The 26,823-nt window shown below is 41.4% G+C and overlaps 1 protein-coding gene across 5 annotated transcripts in view; it reads left to right on the top strand.

The window, feature by feature from the left end:
* SKAP2 (src kinase associated phosphoprotein 2) overlaps nucleotides 1–26,823 on the top strand; it is a 182,281-nt gene that overhangs the window by 143,077 nt on the left and 12,381 nt on the right. For all 5 annotated transcript variants that reach the window (XM_002713727.6, XM_051853255.3, XM_089315443.1 and 2 more), the window contains 2 exons: nucleotides 16,524–16,601; nucleotides 21,911–22,023. In XM_002713727.6, coding sequence (XP_002713773.1) covers nucleotides 16,524–16,601; nucleotides 21,911–22,023 — 191 coding nt within the window. The remainder of the gene's footprint in view (nucleotides 1–16,523; nucleotides 16,602–21,910; nucleotides 22,024–26,823) is intronic.

The raw sequence follows: 26,823 nt of genomic DNA, 5'->3' as shown, positions 1-26,823 counted from the left end.
GTAGCGGAAGAAACCCCATTGCTGAGACATTAAAAACCAGATGGCTCAAAGCCCCAGAAAATACTCACAAGGGATCAATCCTTCACTGGGCAAAAGCAAAAGGACTAAAGTAATGTAATAAATGTCTTGAATCTCTAGCTTACCAGTGCTATGAAAATAAAGATTCACATCTTTTTGGATTTTCCTTAGTCTGTTAACTCAGTGCTCCTGTAGCATTTTGGATTGACTTCTGTTAGAGCTGGCCACACATGAGTTCCTGTTACCTTGGATGTCTCCTCTTCTGGTCCCATGTACTGCAGCTGTGTCCAGTTCTCACCCTGCCCCTGTGGGAGTGCTGTTTACCCTAGGTTCTGGACATGCTCCTCCTACGTGATGGTTTTGCATTTGCTTCTGCCAGAGCCCGAGAGCTTGCAATTTTTTTCATACACTTCTTGCATCAGGAATACCACACTCGAGTGTAGAATGAATTTGGATCTCACTTTGTACAGGCTTGGGGTTTTGATTTCTCACAGGAAACTCCCTCTGTCCCCTCACCTTCCAGGGCCCTGAAAAGACAAAAAGCTTCCTTGTGGCTTCCCTGGGCTGTTGGGGTCTCACTTCCAGCTCTGTGCTGCTCACAGGCCCACAGTGTTTCCTTCTGTGTCCATGGGGATGTTGAGCTCCAGCCTCAGCCCAATCTGCAGATGATCACTGTGTCCCTTGGAACCAGTGGGGGAAGACAGGTCTCTTTCAGCTTGGTGGACTACATTGCTGGAGGCTGAATACCTACCCATAAGTAAGAGATGTTTGTCAGATCACTACTGTAGAGACTGCATTGTAAGTGTTTGATAGATAAACTTTCTCTTAGGACAAATAGGCAAAATTTTCAGAATGTAGTGGAGACAAAGATATATGCTACATGTCTGATATCCTGTTTCCTGAGTACTGATGGGCGTGAAGCTCTTTTACTTCTTGCCAAGAAGAAATTTTTGTTTAATTTGTGAAGGAAGAGATCTTCAATGGCTGCTGAATTTATGAAGTCACTGATCCTAAATTGCTGCTTAATACTATTTAGGGTAAAAATGACATTTCTGTATACAGAGAATTACTCAAAAGTTATGAGATAGAAACCTGTCCAGATCTAAACAGATACTGTGGTTTCCTAAGCTAAGAATTATACAAAAAAAAAAAAAAATTATACGTATTTGCATTCTAAGTCATGTTAAATCGGATTAATATGGTTACTTTAGAATATCTCCTAAAAATGGAGTTGGCTTTTCAGTCAACTACAGTCCTTCTAATTTAAATAACTTATTTTATTCCTTATGCCAGTCAATCATTTTCTCCTCCAGAAAGTCTAACCTGTTTCTGCACCATTCATTTGCAAAACTTACATGACATAAACATTATATGACAGAAGTTGTTTGTCATTAAGAGGAGACTATCGTCTCAAAGAAACTTGTCATCTGGAAATAGGAAAAGATCACACAAAGTAATTTTATTTGTATCATGGCTTTTCTCTGTTGGCTACATTTTTGACAGCTGCTTTCATATTAAATATTAACAATATTTTGTTTATGCTTGGTTGAACTGTAGTAGCATGTAGATTTTACTTGGACTATTCCTGACTGGAAAGAAGACTATTCAGTTAAATTATATACTTGAGGGCCAGTTATGAAGAAGCATGGCTGTCACACATCAAAGAAAATTAGGTTCCCACTTCGGTGTCAAAATTTTGAAGTTTTACTTTACCCTTGAATCTTATAGTTACTGTATTTGAAGGTCAAAAGTAGTAAAATAATGTAAATTTCATTTGAATCAAACATTTGTTAGCAACAGGTACAGATTTAGAAAGTCATGAATATTAACAAATAATAATAACAGATGAGCTATATAGACAGTTCATCTATTTGCTGGAAATAATTGTTGAATTTTTAATATAAGTAAAATATGTCTCATTTTCCAGAATGCATACAGTAAAAAAACATTGCAATGTCTTGTTTGAGTTTCTTGCCATGGAATAACAAGTCTTACTTGTAAATTTTAATGCAATTTCGGTGAACCCCTGCTTTAAAGAAGCCTAACTGAATCGAGTTGCATATTTTGGGTGGTAAAGTGTGTATTGTGTGTTTCTGGACTAGTTTTAATTTTATTTTTCAATATATGAAAACACCCAAGAGACAGACTGTTGCTGAATTTTTGATCACTATGTCATCAGTGCTAGGAGTGCACATTATGTTTGTTTAAACACAGTTGAATCTACTGTGGGTTGGTGAGAAGCATCTGCAAGCCAGACTTCTGTGGACACAGGCCAAGTCATGTATTGTATTTCCTCACTGAAGTGAACTCTATTGAGATAATTTTTCTTCTTGAGTTTTTTTTTTTAAACAAGAAATTATTTTCTAAAGCTGAATAAAGGATCACATAGTAAAATAGTTTGTCATAAAACTGCCTAAGTCCTGTAATTCCTGGTTGATAACTACTTTTACTTAGCTTGAGTAGGTATAAATAAGGTTTGCAATTTAACTGTATTCAGAGAGTTAACATTATTCTCTAAGTAGACTGTTCAGAAAAGTTCATGTCATTTTATGTATTCTTTTGAAATCAATAATTTAATCAAGTACAATAAACATTGAATGTACCTTTAATTAATTGTTACAGTTTGGCATGCCGTTGAGTTTACATGTTTGATTTCATTGTTTATTTAGATGGAAATACTAAATAGTATTTTAATTTACATAATTATAGACTAATCTTTATTTTAAATAAAAAATCCAGAAAAGTTTATAAAATATCATATTTAACTTGTTAAAATATTTATTTATTTATTTGAAAGGCAGAGAGAGAGGGAGGGAGAAACAGGAGAGAGAGAGAGAGAGAGAGAGAGATCTTCCATCCACTGGTTCACTCCCCAAATGGCCAAAAGAGCTAGTCTGGACCAAGTTACAGCCAGGAGTCAAGTCTTCCATCCTGGACTCTCATGTGAGTGGCAGGAACCCAAGCACCTGGACCTCCTTCTCTTGCCCTCCCTGGCCCATCAGCAGGAAGCTGTGTTGGAGGTAGCACTGCTGGGGCTTCTGCTCTGACATGGGATGCCAGTGTCCTAAGCAGAGGCTTAACCTGCGGTACCACAGTGCTGGCCCCCATATTTAGCTATTTCTTTTTTAAAAATAAAGTATCTAAAAATATCTAAGCAGCTGTGGTTTGGGGATAAGAGAACAAAAATGCTTTGTTGTGCTGGAAAACAAGCTGGGGTTCACTTTGGAGCCCCAGTAGGGGCTCCTGAGGTCCCCAGCCGCTCAGGCGCCAGGGATTTGTCTGCTGGAGCTGAGAAGTTTACTCCATTTGCTACCTGGGGCCATGGGTGAGCCCTTGAGAAAGGAAGATCTAGATTGCCTGCCATGTTCATTTCAAGTACCCTGGCTCTTTTACGCAAGAGCAGACCTTGTGTTTACGTTGGCTTTATTTCTGGAAGCTAAATAAGAGAAACTTTGCAAATGAGGACTCACCTATCCCTTTAGGGGGTACCAAACAGAGCAGGTGTGTGGGTTTTTAAGCTCAAGTTTTTAATTCCTAGTCACTTTGGAGAACATCCACTACTGTGTTGCAGGAATGAATGCCGGGACCTCTGGCAGCTGAGTTTTGTTTGCCTACCCTCACCTTCTTCCTCCTGGGGCGTCTACCTTGCTTCCTTTCTTCCTTCCTCTTATGGTTCTAGCAGACCTCTCCTTTCCAGGCATCATAGTATCTTTTATTGTAAGTTTTCCTCTGTGTTAGGAAAACACTTCTTATCTTAGAATCCAAAAGATCTTAAAAATAAAATTCTGAAAGTCTGTACACAGTTCCTTATGTACATACATGGAAATGTGTGTTTTGCACATACACTCTTTCGTGTACAGTGCTTTAATTTGACACATATTCCATATCTTACTGTCGTCCACATGGTGCAGAACTACAGGTCTCTTATTCAGGGTTCAGCAACCTGAGGCTCCCTGCTAGGAAGGAAGCTCTTGGCTCTGCTTGCTTCTGGGCTGTCCTTTTGTCATATTCCATCTCTGGGAGGGAAGTGAAGGGACACGATTTTTACACTTGCCAGCCCCTTTCCCACTCCGTGAAAAATGCAAGGAGCAATTACCAAACCTTGCACTTGCCATGGCCATAACAAACATGACTCTGCTCCTGCATTTCAGCAGTAAACATTATTTTTAAGGGAGCTATTCCCCCTGCCCAGATTGTCAGAGTTAACTAAGTTCCTGTGACATTGAAGAGTGTTAAATAAAAGAATTTATGTCAATATGACATCATGATAATAACTTTCTCATAAGTTGCATTTTACAGTAATAGGTTAACATGCTCTTTAATTAAGTAACATAGGAACAAGTGATGTATGCAGGGTCTTACTCTGAAAGGGAGGAAGTACTGCTTTGGAACTTGGCTGTGGAAACAGACTGCCTGAGTTCAAATCCTTGATATTACTTCTTTAAAATTGTTTTAAATTTGATTTTACAATTTCTTTGAAAGGCAGAGAGACACAGAAAGACAGAGAGATCTTCCACATGCTGGTTCATTCTCCAAATGCCTACAATAGCTAGGCCTGGGCTAGATCAAACCAGGAGCCAGAACTCAATCCAGATCTCCCATGTAGGTGGCGGGCATCCGAGTAACTGTGGCATCACCTGGTGCCTCCCAGGGTGTGCATAGCAGGAAGCTGGAATCACACATGGAGCCAGCAATCCACCCCAAGTACTCTGATTTGGAATGCTGGCCTCCCAAGCAGTATCTTAACTGCGGCACAGAGCCCCTCCTCTCATGACCACACTACTTCTTATAGGTGGCTCATGCTGAGCGTGTTACTTAGAAGTTTCTGTGCCTCTATTTCTTCATCGGTAAAATGAGTGATGGCATACCTTCCTTAGGGTTCTGAGGACCGAGTGAGGCTTCTGTACACAGTGCCCCATGGTGCTCAGTACATAGGAAGTTATCACTGTTGTTACAGATCTGCTCCCATGGGCCTTGTATTGGCTTAATTCTCAGTGTTCTCATATGCAACATATGATAGTCCTCATTGCCTGGCAGGAAGACACACGGGCCGGCTCCCAGTGGACAGAAATCATGGGTCAACTCTAATGAGATGGAATATGATATAGATGTCCCCCTTGCTCCAGAAATGGAGTTGCACAAGCACAGGAAAGGGAACTCTTGGCTCCACAGCAAATGGGAAAAACAGAAATTTGGATCAACAGGGCGGTGAGTTAGCAGTATGATGTGAGTCAATCCTGAGATTGTGTGCTTTGAAAATGTGAAGTAATTATCAAGTAGTGATCTGAGTTAGCAAGACATCAATTTTTTTTTCAATATTTAGATATTTAACTAAACTATCCTACAAATGACATAGCTGTCATCTGAAGCTCTTTTGTCCCAGGGTCCCTTTATAAACTTAAATTATTGAAGACTCACAAAAGCTTTGGTTTATGTGGGTTATGCATCTCACATGGTAGTTACTGTATTAGAAATTAAAATGGGGAACTTTAAAAATATCTATTTATTAATGAATTTTAAAATCACAGTGATAAACTTATTAAATGTATACTTAACCTATTCTTGAGAAAAATAACTATTTCCCCCACATTAGGGAGAAAGAATGGTCTTATTTACATTTTTGTAGCTCTCTTGAATGTCTGTCTCAAGAGAAGACATTCAGATTGCCATACCTGCTTCTACATTCAATTTCTAAGAATACATAGTTTTAATTTAAGTTCAGTCATCATATGAAGAAAATCCAGCTTCATTCAGACACATAGTAGAAAAAGGGAAAGTACCTAGAATTTCCTGCAAACAGTATTAAAGCTTCTCCCTTTTCTGACCACATATAGTCTGAGGCTGGATCTACAAGTCTGAGTATGACTGGCTACCACACCCAGACTGGAAAAGTGGTGTTTCAAAGTTAGTTAAAATGTGGATGCTGACATTCTGACATTATCTCCATGAACTCTTCCTACTCTTTTTTTTTTTTTTTAATTAGACAGGCAGAGTTAAACAGTGAGAGAAAGAGACAGAGAGAAAGGTCTTCCTTCTGTTGGTTCAGCCCCCCAAATGGCTGCTACGGCTGGCGCGCTGCGCCAATCTGAAGCCAGGAGCCAGGTGCTTTTCCTGGTCTCCCATGCAGGTGCAGGCACCCAAGCACCTGGGCCATCCTCCACTGCCTTTCCGGGCCACAGCAGAGAGCTGGACTGGAGGAGGAGCAACCGGGACTAGAACCCAGTGCCTGTATGGGATGCCGACACCACAGGCGGAGGATTAACCAAGCGAGCCACGGGCGCTGCCCCCCCTCCTTTTTTTTTTGTAAGGATTTATTTATTTGAAAGGCAGAGTTACAAAGAGGCAGAGGCAGAGACAAAGGGGGTGGGGGGCGGGTCTTCCATCTGCCAGTCCACTCCACAAATGGCTGAAATGGCCAGAGCTGGGCTGCTCCAAAGCCAAGAGCCAGGAGCTTCTTCCCATCTCCCACACGGGTGCAGGGGCCCAAGGACTTGGGCCATCCTCTATTGCCTTCCCAGGCCATAGCAGAGAGCTGGATCAGAAGTGAAGCATCCGGGACTCGAACTGGTGCCCAGATGGGATGCTGGCACTGCAGGCAGCAACTTTACCCACTACGCCAGAGTGCCGGCCCCTCTTCGTACACTTTACATTAAGATTCCTGGGCCCATCTTGCACTTTGAATAGACCTTTTACCAGGCATTGGTTAGTTGGAAAATTTTGGTTTACCATCTCATACAGAACTTCCAAATATTTACACAATTAAGACATGATTCAAAAGCCACATTTTGTTAATATCACTGCTTCTCTCATTAGTGAAGTGTTTAAGTACTGAGGGGCTCAAGCTCTCAGTGGTGGATGTAAGTTTCCAAAATTCTGATTTTTGCTTGAAAGTTCAAGTTTTATCACTGGCAATAAACAGTTAACACTGTTGTTTTCCTTGAAATGACATGCTGATTTGGTTTATTTTTGAGAAAAGGTCCACTAAATCTCCATGTCTGAATAACTGTAGTTTGTCAGTTGTCCAAGTAAAAATCGTGTTGTATTTAAAAAGAAAAAAAAAAGCGGCTTACTTGGCTAACCACTTCTGGTGATACAGCAGAAGTGTTGCATGCTTTCTGATTTGGTCACCCAGAACATCACAGATGTATATGCAGGGTTGATATTGGGTGAAAATAATTTTTACTGCTTCACCGAGGACAACTGGTCTCTCTCTCTCTCTCTCTCTCTCTCTCAGAACACAATGACAGTTTGGTGCCACCACGTTGATTTATGTCGAGGTGTCAGCAGTTTCACCCATCATTGCTTCGCAGCATCAGTGCAAATGTTATGTTACCACAATGGAAAAGGCACGTGATGTCTTAGCAGTATTATGAAAATAGTGTTGACCTCACGGGCCCCCCACCCCCCTGAAAGGGTCTTGAAAACCGCTGCTGGTGTGAGGGAGATGGAGCCAGTAAGTCTAATGGTGATGGTTCCTCTTACGGGGACTGTGCTGTCTCTTCCTTGGGCTCTTGGAAATGAGGCTAGGGTGCCCCACACATGGTGAGGAATGATGTGCTTGCACAGGCAGGCAGAGCAAGCAGAACCAAAGCTGTCACAGATGAGCTGTCCGTCTGCCTCCATGTGCTTTTCTGGAGGGTTTGTCAGGCTGCTTAGATCCTTAAAAAGCAACCACATGACAATGAAATCATCCTAATGCCACCTTATTTATCATTAGATTGCATTTTTATCTAATGAAATTTAAAACAAGCCCCCCAAAAATCTAAGTTGAGATGCAATATTTTGCTTTCTAAAAGAGTTCAAAAGAGCTTGCAGTGAAATGCATGTGTATTTTGGATAAGAAGTGTATGGGGATAATGAAATACATATGTGTTTGGAATATTTTTGCTAAAAATAATCAAGAAAAGTCAGTAACTGAATAAAAGTGGTGTTACAATGAGTGTTAAAATTCGTATAATGAGGCACCAATAGTGTTAATTGTTAATAGTGGTTATGAATGTATCATGGATTATTTAAATCTTTGTTTCTTTTTTTGCATATCTATTTTCTGACTTTCAACAATGAGTGGAAACTGCTTTTGTAACAACAATATTAAGAAAAAAAGGCTAATTTAAGTGAAAAAAGTGTACCAGAAGTCCAGAGCCGAATAGATCAAGTTACTATAATTGAGAAATAATTTAATCCAGACTTTCCTGAGTTAAAGGAGTTTTAGTATTGCAGAATTTGTTACAAATTACTAAAAATCTAAGAATTTGGACTTTATAGGATAGCCAGAGGAATTTTATATTACAGCATACAGTGAGTGGTACACTGGGCCACGAAGAAACCATGATTTGCTTGTTTGTTTAAAAGGCAGATGGGGAGAGAGAGAGAGAAGAAGAAAAAGAAGGAGGAGGAGGGGGAAGGATGGAGGAGGAGGAGGAAGGTGGGGAGAAGGGAGAGGGGCAGGAGGGGAGGGGGGAGGGGAAGAGAAGGAGGGGAGATGGGGAGGAGGAGGGGGGATGGTCTTCCATCCACTTGCTCACTACCCAGTTGCCCTCAACAGCTGCACTTAGGCCATGGCAAAGCTAGATATCTGGAATTCAAGCCAGGTCACCCTTGTGGGTGGCAGGGACCCAAATAATTGAGCCAGCACCTACTGCCTTCCAGAGTGAGCATTGTAGGAAGCTGAAATCAGAAGTGGAGCTGGGACTTGAACCCAGGCTCTCTGATGCAGGTTATGAGCATCCCATGCATTGTCTTTTTTTCTTTTCTTTTTTTTTTTTTTTTTACAGGCAGAGTGGATAGTGAGAGAGAGACAGACAGAGAGAAAGGTCTTCCTTTGCCGTTGGTTCACCCTCCAATGGCTGTCGCGGCCGGCGCGTTGCGGCCAGCGCACCGCGCTGATCTGATGGCAGGAGCCAGGTGCTTCTCCTGGTCTCCCATGGGATGCAGGGCCCAAGCACTTGGGCCATCCTCCACTGCACTCCCTGGCCACAGCAGAGAGCTGGCCTGGAAGAGGGGCAACCGGGACAGAATCCAGTGCCCCGACCGGGACTAGAACCCGGTGTGCCGGTGCCGCAAGGCAGAGGATTAGCCTAGTGAGCCACGGCGCTGACCTCCGTGCATTGTCTTACCTGCTGTGCCAAACACCTGCCCAAGCCACAATTTTTTCTTTTTGTTTTATTTAATTTATTTAAAAGGCGGAGGTACAGAGCGAGGAGGCTGGACAGATTTTCCATCTGCTGGTTCGCTTCCCAAATGGCAGCAATGGCTAGGGCTGGGCCAGACCGAAACCAGGAGCCAGGAGCTTCATGCAGGTCTCCCACATGGGCACAGGGGCCCAAGCACGTGGGTCATCTGCTGCTGCTTTTCCCTGGCCATCAACAGGGAGCTGGATTGGAAGTGGAGTTGCCAGGATAAAACCGGTACTCATATGGGATGCTGGCCTCACAAGTGGAGGCTTAACCTGCTATGCAGCTACGCCATGATGCTGACCCCGAAACCACAGTTCTTAATCCCCATATCTAGTACTCCTTGGTCAAGGGATCATTTTCTCACTTAGAGTCGCTTGTAATAGGCAGAATCTGGCCTGTTGAACCATTATTTCCAGTCTCTATGCCTGCCTTGGCTCAGAGATGATCCCGAGTACCCAAACCTAGGTGTCCTTTGGAGTAGCAGTAGCTTTCTCAAAAACACCCACAGGGCATGCTACCTGGAAGGCAGTGCAGGGCCTGGTAACCTTGGTCCTGTCACCTGTCATCCCCATTCACTTTTCCTTTGATGAAATGAAGAAATTGAAGGAGATTATATCTAAAATTTCTTTCTCTTCAGAGATTTTTCTCTCCTGATTTTGTCAAATGAGATCTCTGGTTTTAAATTTTTTCCTCCACTTCCTAAACATGGTGTTAACAAATGTAATGTCTATGTGGGAAAAAAAAAAATCATTATTTTCACATTTCCAGGTTGGTGTTTAAATGATTAACTTTAGTATACACAGAAATTTCTACACTCTAAAGGTATTTCCTCTTGATGTTGAAGTACAGTGTAGCCTTGTCATATTCAACCTTATGAGAGTAGAATGTCAAAGTTGAAAATTAGGTTGTGTGATTGAACTTTTGCTTATTTTGTTGCCTTTTATATCATGTTACCTTTCTCAGTTGCTGAATTCACAAATTGTTGGGAAGTTTGCATACCAATTGAGTTTTTTTTCCTCTTCCCTGAGAAGTCTGGTTATTTCATTCTCCAAATCCTTGTTCAAAGTGCAATGGGAGAGACATTTTTCTTGGAAGTACCGTCCAGATATGACTGGGAATTAGGAATTCAGGGTGACGTGACTGTTGCTCTAATAATCGCCCCACTTGGTCTGAATTCCACTGAGTGAACTTGACTCTGAATGTGCTCCTTCAGTCTTCTTTACTTTTCTGCTCATTTTGATACCTGTGTAATGCTAAAAGGCATTTGCTTGTTTCTTTAGAAAAATATATATATTATTGCCATAAAATGTATGTCAGTATTAAGTAGAAAAATCCTTTAGAAGTGTCATATTCATATTGCCAGCCAGTAGTTCTGAATGCATAGGCCCTCAAGGAACTCACTTTCCCTTGTTGTCTTAATCTTGAATCTCTTGCCCATGCTCCTCTTACTACTCAATTTTTCCAACCCTTCCACCAGCCTTTAGAGCTTGCCACAGGTCTTGGGAGAAAAGAGGGGTGAGAAGCCATTTGTGCAAATCCTGCTAGAATGCCCCTCCTCCACGCACACCCTTGTCTTAGTTTTGAGGGACAGAGAGAGACAGAGCTCACATCTGCTGATTCACCCCTGACCAACTGCCCGCAACAGCTGGGGCTGGGCCCATCCAAAGCAGAAGCCTGCAGCTCAGGGCAGGTCTTCCACACGGGTGTCAGGAACCCAACTACTTGAACCACTTCTCCCAGAGTCATTCTAGAAGGAAGCTGGAATCAGAAGCCAGAACCAGGAATGGAACCCAGGCACTCCTTTATGTGATAAGGGCAACTTAACACCGGCATCTTAACAGCCAGGCTAAATGGTTTGTATTGTGTCAGCAGTACTAGCCAGTGGTGGCCTCAGTTCCCCTGTGCCATCTGTTCGTCTTCTACCACCCAGAGGCATCTGGCCACAGAGCCCTGGGGCCTGACCCTTGGTGGCTATGTGCAGGATAGCGTGATGCCACCAAGTGGAGGTGGTTTTCTTTCAGACCTTTGTGTGGAAGCACTCACTTTCACCATCCCGTTTAAACATGTTCTCCTTATTAAAAGTAAATGAGAAAGAAAAGAAGTTGGCTGGCCTAGATGTAAATCTGTTTCCAATTATGAGTTGTATGGGAAACCTTGACGTGGTATTGAGTACTGTGTGCTGGCTTTAGGAGCAGTTGAACCAGTGAAGAGCTAGAAATGAGGAGTGCTGGGAGAACAGGAAGACCTCTGTGTTTGGGGCACCACAAGTTGCAATTCTGTTTGTAAAGTAGCACTAGCAACATGGCTTAACCTCAGATGTACTTCAGACACAATGCTGTGCTAGTATCTGCCCACCCATCTGGAAAGGTTTTCCAAGTCCACCAACAGCCAATACATTTAAAACATTTTTAATTAATTTATTTGAGAGGTAGACAGACATAGAGAAAGACAGACAGAACTCCCCGAACGCCTGCAACGTCTGGACTGGGCTGGGCCAAAGCTAGAAACTGGGAACTCAATCCAGGCTTCCAGTAGAGGTAATAAGAATCCAGTTTCCTGAGCTGTCACCCCTGCCACAGGAGGAAACTGGAGTCAGGAGCCAGGTATTGAACCCGGCCACTCAGATATGGGATGTGGGCATCGTTATTAACTGGCACCTTGCCTGCTAGGCCAAGTGCCCACCCTAAACAATCAAATGAAAAGGAAATTTTAAAAACAATCCACCTATAAATTGAAGATTTTCATGATAATCAAGGAAGACATGCTTCAGCTTAGAGCTAGGGCTTAGTCACTCAGGCCTGAAGTTCAAATCCTAGCTCACATACTAACTGGCTGTGTGAACCTGGACTAGTTACTTAAGCTCCATAAATTTCATTTTGTGTTCATAAAAAGTGATGATGACAAAAGTGCCTGTTATTACTTTATATAATTGTTATGAGGATTCAGCTGTATAATGGATTTAAGTGCATATACTATGAACATTTGCACAATAAATATTAACTTTGCCTGAAAAGAAATCTAATCATATAATCCAGTGAAGCTTAGGCAGAGATCTACTTTATTTTGAGCATAACTTTTAATTCTGTGTTTTATGTCTTTTAGATACATTGTAGGTCAGTAAAGCTGTTTTCTGAAGGTGTTTAATGAGAAAGGTGATGCTATGTTAGTCAGACTTTCTTTTTTTTTTTTTTTTAATTTTTTTATTTATTTGAAAGAGTTACAGAGAGAGGTAGAGCCAGAGAGAGGTCTTCCAATCCACTGGTTCACTCCCCAAATGACCGCAATGGCCACAGTTGAGCTGATTCCGGGAGCCAGGAGCTTCTTCCAGGTCTCCAATGCAGGTGCAGGGGCCCAAGTACGTGGGCCATATTCTACTGCTTTCAAGGCTATAGCAGAGAGCTGGATCAGAAGAAGAGCAGCCAGGACTTGAACAAGCACCCATGTGGGATGCTGGCACTGCAGGCTGGGGCTTTAACCCACTGCACCACAGCACCAGCCCCAGTCAAAGACTTTTTATGTGGATTTCTTTTCACCCTGGAATGGATGATAAAATCAGTCTTCAGCTCGGGTGTGAGCATGACATCCTCTGACATAGGGCTCACAAACTGTCTTTAGCTTTTTTCAAGCAGCGTCAGCTAAATATGTCATTCGCTTGTCACTCTTCTTTTTGGCTATTTATTCTAAAAATAAGAACATTAGTAAGCCAGAAATGGTCATTTAGTAAAAACTGTCTAGCTAGACAGATTTGTGATCCTTATTAGGGTAATAATCCATCTGTTATAGAATTAGATCAATTTGTAAATTAAATTGATTAATCTAAAAGGAGAAAAAAAAAAAGGTGTTGACTTTTCCGACAGTAAGCATTTCCTCAGATGGATTTCCTGAGATTTGGGAAGACTCGATTACCTGCTGTTTCTCTGGATCTGCTGAACTTGGAAAGAATGCCAAGTATCTATTAGAAAGAGATGTGGGGGACAGTGTATTTTTTAGATTCCGTAGGGCCTGATTGTTCTGGAAGTTTCATATTTGTGATGAGATTTCATATTAAAACCTTTTGAAGACTTTACCAAAATATTTCCAGTACTCATTGATTAGCTTAGTGAACCTGTGACTATGTTTGAATTATCTTCTGCCTTTAGTTCACTTTGCTGTCATTTTCCTCTTGTCTGATAAAACAGTCTCCTGATGACTCCTGTAATATGTGATTGGAATAGTAACTTCACATGTTGAAGAGGTTTGTGCTGCAGCTGAGAGGCATGTAAATACAAGCTGCTCATTTGCAAGAAGCTTCCAGATTTGCAATATGATTGCTATGGAAACCACATAATGAAAACCTTACAACCATCTGTGTGGTTTGATGGATTTTACTGCATAGCTGAGCTGTTTTTGTTTACTGTTATTAAAATGTTGAATGGATTATATTAACCCACAAACATTGACTATTTGAAGTATTAATTAGTATTGTATAATGACATTGTGCCTCGACACCAAAATAAAATATGTTTAATAATAAACCTAAATAATACAGCACACAAATATGTATTTTTTCAACTATGTTAGGAAGGTGATTATTGCCCAGAAATGTGGTTACTTGCCCTTACATATTTTTTTTCAGCGGTGTCATGAAGTTTGCTCTGTTTATAAATGAATATGTTAGGGTTTATTTTCATTATTTTTTAATCCATTTCTTCACTTGGTATTTATTAAACATCTTCTTTGTCCCAGGGTCCAGTCAACATTCAGTCTGAATTTTCTTCCCTATGAGACTTAGAAGCACGCCAAATTTGATTGTATTGTCTTTTATGTGGAAGGTGTTTGTTCAATATAAAATGAATTGTTAAGAAAAGCTAATGTGTGAAATGCATAAGGCTGTGACCTGCAAATATCAGTACCTGGTTTGAAACTGAAAAAATGAAAAGGGGGTGTTTTTAATGAGCATTTATCCTTCAAACTACTGCTTATTAAATAGCATCTTAGTGAATTTCAGTTTAAATACCTACCAGTAAATGTTGATATAATTAAGCAAATATTTTTAATACCATTTTTCTGGTAATTTAAGAATGTATTTCTTAAACATAGAGGTCTCTGACACCAATAAACCATCCACAGCACATAAAATAGGCACTTACATTTTGATAAATAAAAGTAAATTCATTCTAATAAATTCTTCTAAATTCATTGTTAACTTTGGCAAAGAGCAGAGTTTTCCCACTTGCTTATTTTAATTAATTTTTATGATATTTTTGATGCTGAATCTGTTTGGTGAGTGTAAGTCTGTTATTAGAAGCCCCCAGTCGTGCTGACTGCACTGATGGGGTAAGCTTTCCGCTGAGGACAGGTGTCCTGAGCTCCTTTCATTTACTCCTGAGCATTGAACTTGTGACCAGATTGGCAGAGGAATGGGTGCTAGAGAAAGAAGGTGGGAACAGTTAGGAAGCTTTCTCATCCACCTTTTAAATAACTAATGATCTGTAAAATGAATAGGTTGTTTCTTCTCCCTGTAAAATTTATATGAGAACACTCCATTAACCCATTTATGATAACTAGTCCTTGAGGTTTGGAATAAGTGAGGTAACTATTGTTAAGGAGATGGAACTTAGTGTTAGACTTTTTATTAGGTCTTGTGTTAATTAATTACTGTTTGGACCATATTAAGTTGCCAGTGTTGGACTCAGCAACATGTATAAAACACCAGATGTTTCCAGCTCTTCCAATATTGCAGCTTTCATTATTTGGTTTAAATTGAGTTACAAAAATTAAAACTACTTCTAGCTGTGTGTAAGTATAGTAACTCTCCAGCTTGATTTGAATGCTGGTTTTGGTTTTTCACCACTCAGAGTCTGCACGAGGCTCCCAAGCATCTGCAGTGCCGCCCCCTCCAGCAGGCCTTCCGGACCCCTGGATGTCTTCCTGGAGTTGCCTCAGCAGCATGTTAAGTGTTTCGTGGTGGAAACAGCTCCTGGGGTTCCCTCCTCTTGGCGATCATTTTATTAGTAATGATATGCCCATTTCTCAGTCAACTAAACTCGAACCTTGAGCCATCCTTGGTTGTTTGCCCCGCCCCCGCCCCATATCTCAGGCACAAAGCTTATCCATTCAAGTTCCGTCACTGCTCTTGACCATTTCCATTCCATTTCCTCTGTCCCTGCATTGCAGGGTTTCCTTCCCCTTTATCTAGACTTAGACTTGTGGGGGGTGGGGGGTGGGATCTGTCTCTCCACCAGTCCATCTGAGACAATGGGATCAGAGGACCCTTCCTATGCAGGGGTCCAGGCCTGCCTTTCCTCTGTGGTTACTGGCCACCCAGTGAAAACCTCAGGAAAGCCCATGACAAGGCCTTCCTGGCTCTTGAGCAGCTGGCCCAACTGGGGACATCATCCTTCCTGCTCCTCTCCTCACAACACCACATCCTTTAGTCCTCGTCAGTGTGGCTGCACCTGGTTCTTCTAAACTTCACACCTTTGCTCCTAGAAAGCTTTGGATTTTTCTTGAAGTTATGTTTCTTTTTGAGCCCAGTTTTTCTTTGGCATGCCATGTGTATGGATGTCCCACTATAAGTATCTATAAGTTGTATGTAAGCCCTAAGGTAGGGAAAGTGGTAATGTAATAATATTTTAGGGGGTGTGAAAGAGCTTTACATAGCTTATTGGCATTGTTTAAAGCTTGTCAGGTGTAGTTTTATCATGCATATTTTCCATAACTTGTGGAAGGAAAGGGATGGGAGAGTGGAGAGAATGTAGGTAAGGCAATGACGATTTGTAAGATGAAGTACGTGGACATTCGGATCAGGAACCCAAGTTTGAACGCCACACTTTGGGAATTATTTCACCTTTTTGCATCTCAATTTATTCATCTGTAGAATAAGGATTGAAAATTTATATATAATAAAAAATTAATGACTTATAAGTGAACTGAATTTTGTATCACATATTTTCTCCTTGCTATGTTGATGTGTTGGAGACCATGATTTTACCTATGATATTCTTGCCACACAGTTTAATGTAATATATTGGTGTAATTTTACTATATATTGGTATTATTTTACTAGGTTTAATATCTTTCTAGATGAGTTTCTGTACATATTTTAGGCAAAATATGCCATTCACTAGTACATTTCTTGAGTTTTATCAGTTCCACCGATGAGGTCGCCATTTGTAATAAGCGGCAGTCTTTCCGTGTTAGATGATTAAAGAAGGATTGGGATGATTAAGAAGTTTCATTTGAAAAACAAGTTATGAGCTTGTAGTTTTGGTCTGAGAATGGGGTGAGTACTGTGTTGCTGTCCGTGAGGGGACCGTCCAGCATGCCATTGACCTTGTTTGTTTACAGAAGAGGAAGAGGACACGGCTGAGGTGACAATGGAGGAACAAAGGAGGCCCAGTCAGGACGGTGTGCATCCCAGTTCAGGTAACACCTTGGGGGGTGGGGGGTAGGGAGTGGGCTTCCTGGAAAGGCCAGTTGGGGTTTACTGAAGCCACTTTCTCAGCGCTCTAAAGATACCTACCCAGCACCCCTCCGCCGCCTGGTGTGGTCTCGGTACCTTAGGGCCGCGTAGCTGCTTAGTCCCATTTAGGATGCATGAAAACCACTTGAGAAGGATTTATAAAGTAAGCCAATTTATACAAGGTATTCCTTCCTGAATTACTTTGTAATGACTCAATTAGCTTTCATTTCTGCACAAAGGAGATTTACTTGCATAAATTAGCTTATCATCATTGAGGAAGTGTCACTGCCACAGGACAGTTTATAGATACGACATGCAGTTGCTGTCAAACCTATAAGAATGTAATATAGACATCTGTGTATACTTTGTGCTTGAGCACAACAGACTTCTGCCATTCAGAGCCTAACAGGGGACAACAAGTTGCCCAGGGGACTGGCAATGTAGACATCTCTGAAAAGGTCAACTTGACACAGGCTCTGACAATCGACCCACAGCTCTGTCGTCTTTGATAAAAATCAGATAAACTTAAGACCGCTAATTGATCTGCAGCCTGTTTAAATGTTGGCCATGCATATCTTCATTGCATATGATTAACACAGAAAGCAAATGAATTGGGGAAGAAATGCCAGAGTCCAGTGACAGCAACTTAAAAATTGGAAAAGGACACTGTGGACCAGGAGGCTGGGAAGGATGTCCCCTTATCCATTTCCACTTGGCACCTGGCCCCAAGTACTAATTACGACTGGGACTGGAAAAATAACCGCACACGCTGTGTATGAAATCACATGATAGGAACAACTTTTCTGGCTTGTTGTTATTTCCAAATAGCAAGAGATAAAGCCTATCTGCAGTGCAAGAATGAGGTCAGTTTTGATAACCAGCAATTATTTTACACAGAAAGAAGAGAAGGGCTGCCTCCTTATCAGGACTTTACACCTCTTCACAGCCACGTGTCAGCTGGGGCAAGGTCTGCCATGGCGTCCCGTGTCCTGCTGGGGTCACCTTCCCCTCTCGGATACGTCCATACATCACTCTTCCCAGCTGTCAGGGCCAGGGGGGACAGGGGTGTGTGTTCAGGAAGTGGCTTTCCCGAGTCCTTCCTACTGTGACATGTGGAAAGGAAACAGAGGCCTGATTCCGGACCTGGACAGGAAGGCAGGAGCAAAAGGTTTGGGTTTGCTTTCTTCAGAAAGGAAGCGAGGACAGAGTCATTAGATATTAGCACTTGGGGCCTGTGCAGTGCAGCTGTAAAACACGGCGGCTCCGCGGAGCCTCGAAGGCTGTGCTCGGCACCAGCTTCAGCGCATCTGCGTAGGGTGACACATCCACAAGCTTCACCCCGAAGCACGCTCTTGTCTTTCCTTAAACATTCAACGTGGCTATAAAAAGTAGACACTTACAGATATTCTTTTCCACAGATACAGCTATTTTGGCTTCAAGCGATTGGATTTTTCAAAAACCCTTTAAAAATAACCATCTCCCAAATCTTTGCCTTTGAGGGTAGGGGGAAAAAAATTGGTTTTCCTCAAAGGAATGCAATAAGTAGATGTAGCTTTTCATGCAATCACCATAAAGCACTGCAATCATTCTTATCTTTAGTGACATGAAATTCTTTTCAAGCAACAGTTTTAATGCTTTTGCATAGCAGTGACCTTTGCTCTTCCCTAGGCTGTCACAGACTAGAAGTTTGTTCGCCACCCAGGGCAGTGAGTTGACAAGGGTATTGCTATTTTGCTGAGCATCACATGACATGAACTTCTAACCTTATTCAAGAATGTTCTATATTTTTCATATTGACTGGTTTCACTAAAAAAAAAAAAAAAAACCACAGACTTCTCTAATGTAACATATGTAAGCAAAACAAAATTAATCAATCTTGTGTTTCTTACAAGTACCTTCATGTCCAAGATTATATATCTTGCATTTGTATATATGTGCTTATATATAAAGAATCTCTTTTTTTTAAAATATCATAGAATGTGCTTTACTTTTCTAGAATAGTTTTTAAACCTGTAACACCCAGGGAGAGAGTGTCCATTATCTGATTATGATATATTTCATCTGTTGTCATGCTCTTATAATCTCTTCTTTCTTTGCAAGACTATCTCCAATGTTTAATGTTTACTTTACCCTTGCATAACAATTCTATTAACATTGCCCAGTGATCTATTTTTGTATGTTTTTAAAAAACAGGAGTGGGTTCATTGTTTACATCCTTTATAGACTGCCTAATGTATTATTTTTTTTCTTGTCTTCTTTGATCATTCAAGCCTCTTAGGACAAAAAGCATAATGTAAGGCAATTTTTTTTTGCAGTTTTGAAAATAGAGATCATGATGTAGATAGAAAAGGAAAATTAGTCCATGTCATAAAGAAAAAACAGACTTAATTTGTATCTTAGTGTGTGTGTTTATGATATCATACTCTACCTCATTTAAAAATTACATATCTCACATGGCTTATCTTTCCATGTGTAGGTGAATGTAACTTTTGTGAACCTCCTATGCTTTAGAGATTTTATCTGTGTGTGATTTTGGAGGTGTATTTAACTCTACTCAAAATTTAAAAAGCAAACCAGAGGAGCTTGCTGCTCCCTAAGGAACAAAACTGTTCCCAATTTTTAGCTCCAGATTTCAGGTCAAGAATTTCAATGTTACTTTTCTAAGGAGACTAAGTCTAGAAAGCATAGACCTCCAAGTTGAGATTTTTCTGCTTTGTAACTCATAGTGCATGTTGCGCATGAATAGTGAATTGCATGTAAATGTAGCTGTATGACATAAATTGTTCTGTATCAGAGCTCACGTATAGGGCACAGAAATGAGGTTAGTCTTCGGGTAACCACATCACAAGATTATAGAAAGCACAGTTGAAAATGCATCCCTCTCCCAGTGTTGCCGAGTCGCCAGCTCCGTTGCCTCTTCGCAGCAGTGAGGTTTAATGAAATGCTCCTGATGCACATCTAGGGAGAGATGCATCTTGCACACGGTGGGGGCCTCTCTTCTCGTGTGCTCCTGTAACTCCCATTAGTGTTAATGGGAGTTTCGCCAAGTGCATCCAGGGGAAGAGAGACCCCAAAGTGCGAAAGATTATGTGTTAGAAACCGCCACACGGTTTGTTCTTCCTTATTTTCTTTTTCTCTCCTTTTGAATGAAAAACGACTGTGAGAGTACCTGCCAATGGCAAGAGCACCCTGGGGAGCTGGGAAGACCCACGGGGCTCCCATGGCGAAGCTGCAACCTCTGCTCTAGTTTCCAGCTCAACTTTTCTTTCTCCCACCCTTTTGGACCAAGCCTAAGGCTGAGCAGCATGGGGAACACACAGGAGCAGCTATTTAGATCCTTTTACCTCCTGGCCAGTTACTGTGGGGGAGGGCCTTGCATGTGAAATGATGTCACCCTCTCTTTGCTCTAATTCCCTGACTTTTAAACTGACACTGACGGACTGCATGGGGCACAACATTTGACCCATTTAGCAGTTGATTTAATCTGACTAGAATGTTTCAACTTCTAAATCTCTATTTGTCTAAATAAGTGGTTTTTAAAGGAAATCAGTCACTTTATTATTAAGTGATTTTTTTTCCTAAAAAAAAAAAAAAATTGACAATGTTTAGAATGATCTGGCCTGCCAGAGTGCCCCCTAGTGTCCATTTATAGAATACATGCTATGGGTTAAAAAAAAAATATGCATGAAGGCTGGCCACAAGCCTTGTACTTCTTGGTTGGGATCCCAGGCCCCTGTGGGTCCTGCTGAGGGTTCAGTGCCAATGTGGACAGGAAAGGAAAGTGTCTGTCTCTCCCTGGCGGCCCCCTTCTCCTTTCCACCTCCCCCTTCTCCCCATCTGAAAACCAGAGAAAAAGTCCAATGGGGAGATTTTTGATAGGTTGTGTGTTTTCTAGCCCTTGTTTATAATCGAAAGTATAATTGAAAAGTAGCATCCTGCTTCCTGAATTTTCAGACTCTGTGTTATTCAGATTCTCTCTCATTGTTTTGGCTTTAACCAACATTTTAGATATTAAAGAGAATTTGTAAATTTTCTGATAAACAACCTTCTGTGTAAATCACAAGCCGTGTGTAGGAAGATGCACACCCCAATGACGTGCTACTATGATTAGTTGTGTTGGGATTGCCAAGAAGCCTGCTGGTCGAGAGCCTTGTAACAAAACCAAGGGGACAGCCTGATGCAGCGCGCGTCCCCACCCACGGCTGTCCCTCAGACCTCGCACAGGACACTCCCGCGATGGAAGCTGTCGGCACGATGTGTTCTGCTTGGCTGGTGAATACACGGACATCTTATTGATATAACTTGCATTCTTTTTGCGTTAACTCATCAAAACTCAATTATCATGAAATTAAAAACAGGAAACAGTTCTCAGGGTAACAAAAGCATCCAGTGTATTTAACTCTGTGCTGTGTTTCAGCACATTGTATAAGTGACAAAGCATTTATTACCCAGTTTATTGTGGTATTACAGAGCGGAGAGCGCTAAATAATCAATCAGTTAATGGTCTGTATGGCAGTTTGAGCACATCACATCCATTGTGCTTATGCCGTTAGAAGGATGAGCTGATAACTCCGTGTATGTTGCATGTTTATTCAGAGCCTAATGTCCTAAACTGGGGCTGACAAAAAGCTGTTGAAAAATGCAGCTTCAGCACAGGCGATCTCCAAGTTGCTCAAAGACTTTAGAGGTAACTTGGAAAAGCTTTGAGTCCAGCCGTCCCCAAGAGAGGAGCCGTGATGACTCTCTGTATCGTTTCTACATGAAGCACTTTCTTTAACCTGCTTTCTTGAGTTTGAGATTTTTTGTGAATTTGGTTCCTTGGATTCTGTTTTATTCTTGTGTATTAGGTCCTTGATGGTTCTCCCGCGTTCTCTGAGATGGCTGTTATTTCACAGCATCTGTCCCAAGGAGGATTGCTCATTATACCGAGGGGCAGACTTTGTCTTCAAAACGTGTTGCCCGCGGGCTTAGGCTGGGAAGCAGCTTCGAGGTGCTGGCTTATTGACAGCATGTTGCAAATTCAGGTTTTAGATGAAAGGCAGAGAAAAGGGAAGAGATTCCCAAGCAGGTCTTTTGGAAAACAGTCCGAACTGGCTGTTAGTAAGAAATCGGATTCTTGAGTGGACACAGGAAAATGTTTGTTGACGCAGGACAGAATTGTTCTGAGTGTGTTGGTGGTCTGGGTAGTCCTTTACTTTCTGCTGGTTCATGTGAAAATGAATGTCCGCTTTCCGAAGGCCCTAACTCCCTGCCTTCTCTCTCTCTCTTCTAGGAGATAAAAGCACTGACTATGCTAATTTTTACCAGGGACTGTGGGACTGCACGGGAGCTCTTGCGGACGAGCTCTCCTTCAAGCGTGGTGATGTGATCTACATTCTCAGCAAGGTAAGACGGCGCCCCAGAAGGGAAACACAGAGCTCGCTTTCCATGCTCTTGGGTAGACAGCGCAAGGGAAAGATGCCAGTTGGAATTCTTCTAGGTCCTGGTTAACAATTGGGAGTTCACAATAATTAATTATTTTGTCAAGTGAACTATAATCAAGTTTTAAACACAATCAGATAACAGGATTCAGCTTCACAGTGTTTACCTATCACTTCAGCCCTTGGCTCACATCCACCTGCTGCCTTCTCCAGAAACAATATACTTATGTGAAAGTTAACATTGTAAGGTATTAGGTTATTTATTATGTTTTTCTTTCCTCTTCCTTTTTATTCTTCTGTGTGATTATTCTGATTTTGTCTGCCATTCACTACTGGAAACCGTGTTTATAGAGCAAGTGTTTCATCTTTATGTAAATACATTGGGTGTTCCGACAATTTAAAAGCAATGCTTTTCTATTCAGACAGGTCGGGGTAATTTTTTTTTTTTTTTGTAAACACAATGGCAAAGTATACTGCTGTAAACTCATCTTTACATATTCATATAAAATGTTTGTGCATCTGAAGATACTGCATCATTCAGAGTTTTTCTGTCATTTAATCTAAAAGGCAAGTTTCTTATTGTAGTTATACTTCTGATAACAGCTGTGACCTCTCTTAATTTCCATGCCTGGGCCAGCGCCATGGCTCACTTGGTTAATCCTCCACCTGCAGCGCAGGCATCCCATATGGGCACCGGGTTCTAGTCCCAGTTACTCCTCTTCCAGTCCAGCTCTCTGCTGTGGCCCGGGAAGGCAGTGGAGGATGGCCCAAGTGCTTGGGCCCTGCACCCGCATGGGAGACCAGGAGGAAGCACCTGGCTCCTGGCTTCGGATCGGGCGTAGCTCCGGCTGTGGCAGCCATTTGGGGGGTGAACCAGTGGAAGGAAGACCTTTCTCTCTGTTTTTCTCACTGTCTAACTCATCTGTCAAATAAAAACAGATTCATACCTTGCTTAAAAAAGGAAATCTCCCTCTGTCTATTTTGTGAGGTTATTTTGGAAGCAAATGACATTTGTTTAACAACATTGAAATATGAATAGGAAAATGTTGACAAAATCATAAGTCCAGGAATTTAATGTGCTTTCTTGGTGGGAGAAACATTTTGGAGTTCTTAGAAAGAAAGTATGACTTGTTAGACACACAAGGGAATTTGGAAATATGGTCACATATGCATTTTAGCATTAGATGACTGGTACACAAAATCATAACACAGAAAATGAGCACTGGAGTGAGGGATCTTCAGGATGGGCGAAGATAAAGGGACTTGGGTCAAGAAAGTACTGGAGTCAGTACTTGAACTGGGTGTCTCCACTCCCGGTGCTTCTCTCTCTGTTTCCTTTCTCATGCCCCTCCTTCCCTGCCTCCATCCCTATCCCCTTCCCCCTACCCCTCTTCCCTTCTTTTCTGTGTAATTTGAAACTACCCTAAAGCACCCGCCAGGTGCCAGGACCCATTGTGGGCACCAGGGACCCAAAAAGGAGTAAGTGATAAGCAATTACAGATTGTAGGAGAAAGAGGTCTTTAATAGGTAAATGTGGCCAACCATGATCATTGCTAAGATGCTCAGAGCTAAGGCTGGTCACTCATTCCTCTAGCCCTCTGCTCATTAGTCTAGTTTTCATTGTTGTTCCAAAAAGATACTTTGAGTTCTTGGAAGCTGTAGATGGCTGCATTACCACTTCTGATGAAACCTATTATTGAATATTAAATTGTCTTCAGTTAAAACAGCAGCTTTTAGTTGTTGTTGTTACTTAATATGGAAATAAAAGTGATTCGTTTCAGTTCTGGTTAAGAAACTTCCCTGGACGCATTCCTAAATTTACTTCACTGCAACTGGGTGTGAAATGAGGGGGCTGACTGGTCCCCAGTTAGCGTCTCACATTGTGGGGGCCAGGGACACGTAGCCCTGTACCCTTCTTGCAAAAACAAAACCAAGAAAGCTCTGGGCATCTGTGTGGATCAGGCTGCCTTTGTCGCTAAAAGCTGGGGTGGAGCCACCAGCCACGTCACTGGGCTGTGGAAATGGCCACATTCCCACAGGCGTGGCTGCCGTTGCCTCGGAAAGCCATCTTCCGCTCACGTGACATTCAAAGCATGATTGGGGTGGACACTTAGGGCAGCAGCTGAGACACTGCTTGGGAAGCTCTCGTCCCACATCAGAGCGCCTGGGGGGCATCCCACCACCACTTCTGACTGTAGCTTCCTGCTAATGTAAACCCCAGTAGGCAGCAGTGATGGCTCAAGTACTTCAGCCCCTGCTACCCACTTGGGAGACACAGAGTGATTTCCTGGCTATTGGTTTCAGGCTGGCCCAGCCCTGGCTGTTGTGGGCATCTGGGAAATGAACCATAAGATGGACAATTTCTCTTTCTCTCTGTCTCCCTGCTTTTCAAATAAGATGAAATAATAAGTTTAAAAAATACTTTAAGCAAGTATAATTGTAGGTGTGACTCCTACTACTGGGATTCTGGAGGAGCAGCTCCCTCGCCTGCCTGCCCCAAATCTCTTTTCTGGAGGCTGTAATTTTATCTGTGAAGCCTGACCATAGAATCGGTTCACTGGATGCATGCACTCGCATCTCAGCTTTTTAAATGCTATTATTTGGGAGATAACCAACCAAAAATACTTCCCCTTTCAGCCTTCCACAAGGCCTGGTGTTCCACCACTACCATCACTTCATTAGGGACTCTCTAGAGATGGATATGTCAGCTGGGGCTTGTTTTAAAGCAGGCCTCATAGGCCAGCACATGGTCACCATTGGCTTAGTGATGAAATACGCTGTTGCCCAGTGGTGGACCTAGAGCAGTCATCGGGGCAGATCTGGCGAGGATGAACAGACAGTTCTCAGAGATTTGGACACACTCTGGGCTATTGCTTGGTTGTTAGGAAATAGTTGTCTTGCCGCTGTGTCTGTGGAGACTCTACTTCACCTTGCTTTGGACAAGCTGGCATGAGAATCTCTGAAGACTCTAATCATCTTATATTGGCTTCATCTTCCTCTTTTCTCAAAATCTTTGGCAAACACAGACCATAAGTTAATATCATAAATTCATCTAATATATGAATGATGATTGCAATTTTGAATGCTTGGTATTACTGCAAATTAAGCACTCAAGGCTTTAGTAAAAGAAAATTTTAAAATATTACCCAAAAGGTGCTCTGTCTAGATCCAGGTAGGGCCAATGCTAAGGACTAGAGATCACTAGCACTGTTATGTGCCTAGAAATTTGTTTAATTTTTCTCAGAGTCATATTTAGATTTTTTGTGCTGATGGGATGAATGTTTCTGTTTTAATTTATTTTTTTACACCATCTAGTGGCTCAGAATGAGTGGTGCAGGTAATTGCAGCTAATGTGCCCAATCAGAATGGTGCCATAAATTCAACTTTAAATCTAGCTATGGGCTATTACTTTCCCATCTCATGTCAATAAAGTGTTAGCATTAATCATGAAAAATTTTGCTCATCATTCTGAATCAAATGTAGAATTGCATACATAAGGAAGAATACATTTTAAGGAATCTAACATAATATTTGTGAAGACATAGAAAATGTGTACTTTGTAAAGAAATTAATGCTGTGACTTTTCTAAAGAATAAAACCATTTAAAAGGGTTTAAAGAAACACAGCTTGCTCCTAGTAATGAGCCGATTTATAGGTTTGAAATGCTGAATCATCACTGATTTGACTCACCTCCCAGAAGTCTGTCCATTCTGAAAATACTCTTCAAAAAGGCAACACAAAATGGCTTTAAAGACGATGCATTCTTTCAATATAAGTAAATATTTAGACAATCCAAGAAATAAAATGACAAGCATTGTAATGGGGAGTGTTTACTTTTGTAAACGTAGTGGCAAAAAACATTTAACTAGTTTAGGGATTAAGCTATGTTCATTAAAAATCACTGTAGAAATAGAGTCTTATTTTAAAATTCATTCTTCTTTTTTTATTTTATAAGGAAGTTTAAGTGGGGTTTCAGCTGTGCCCTGTCAACCTGGGGAGTGATTTATATATTTTAGGCCGCTCTGAGAATTATACAAATCCTAACCTTTATTTTTCTTTTTCAGTAAAAATCAAATGTTGCCATATAGAAAGAAGAGTGGGCAGACACCCAGCCCTTCCCCCTTCTTTTTTAACATTTTCCAATCAGCAGCTGTCATGTGACCCCTGGCTGAGTGAGCCCCTCCTTCCAAGTGTCCGGCATTTTCTTAGTTTTGACCTTTGAACCTTACTAATAATAAATCTAAATACTACTGGCCTAAAAAGGCAAGCCAGTAACTTTTTGCTTTACAGTTCTTTTTATATAGTGTTGCTGCTATTTTATGTGTTAAAATAAAACACTTCAATAGTTCATGGAGATTTAGAATTTTTTTTCCAACAAAAAAATAAAGTGGAGCATATTTATATCTATGGATGAAAGTGGAATTGTGATTTTAATGACAGCTGCATTGTTAGTGAATTAACTCTGATACACAAGGCTTTGTTTTAGGTTCATTTGGTAGGGAGAATATAATATTTGAGGAACCTTTTATTAATGAATTAATTAATTTGTGTTAGGAATCAGCTGCTTTAAAATCATGCTAAATTCTTTTACTAGTGTGCATTTCACTTTTATTACCACCTAAAACCTGAGCATACTGTTGTAGTTAATGGTGGTGTCCTAGAACCATGTTTGTAAAATGTTATAAATTCAGTGGAAGAATCCAGCTTGTACAGCATAGGCGTATCCCATGGCCCTGCATTCCTCTTTGGTGATGTTATTTTGCCT

This window comes from Oryctolagus cuniculus, chromosome 16 (assembly GCF_051225735.1).
Source record: "Oryctolagus cuniculus isolate XC-2025 breed Fujian yellow rabbit chromosome 16, ASM5122573v1, whole genome shotgun sequence".
Taxonomy (NCBI): domain Eukaryota; kingdom Metazoa; phylum Chordata; class Mammalia; order Lagomorpha; family Leporidae; genus Oryctolagus; species Oryctolagus cuniculus.
The sequence above is the reverse complement of the archived record's forward strand: the minus strand, read 5'-3'. Positions and strand labels throughout refer to the sequence as shown.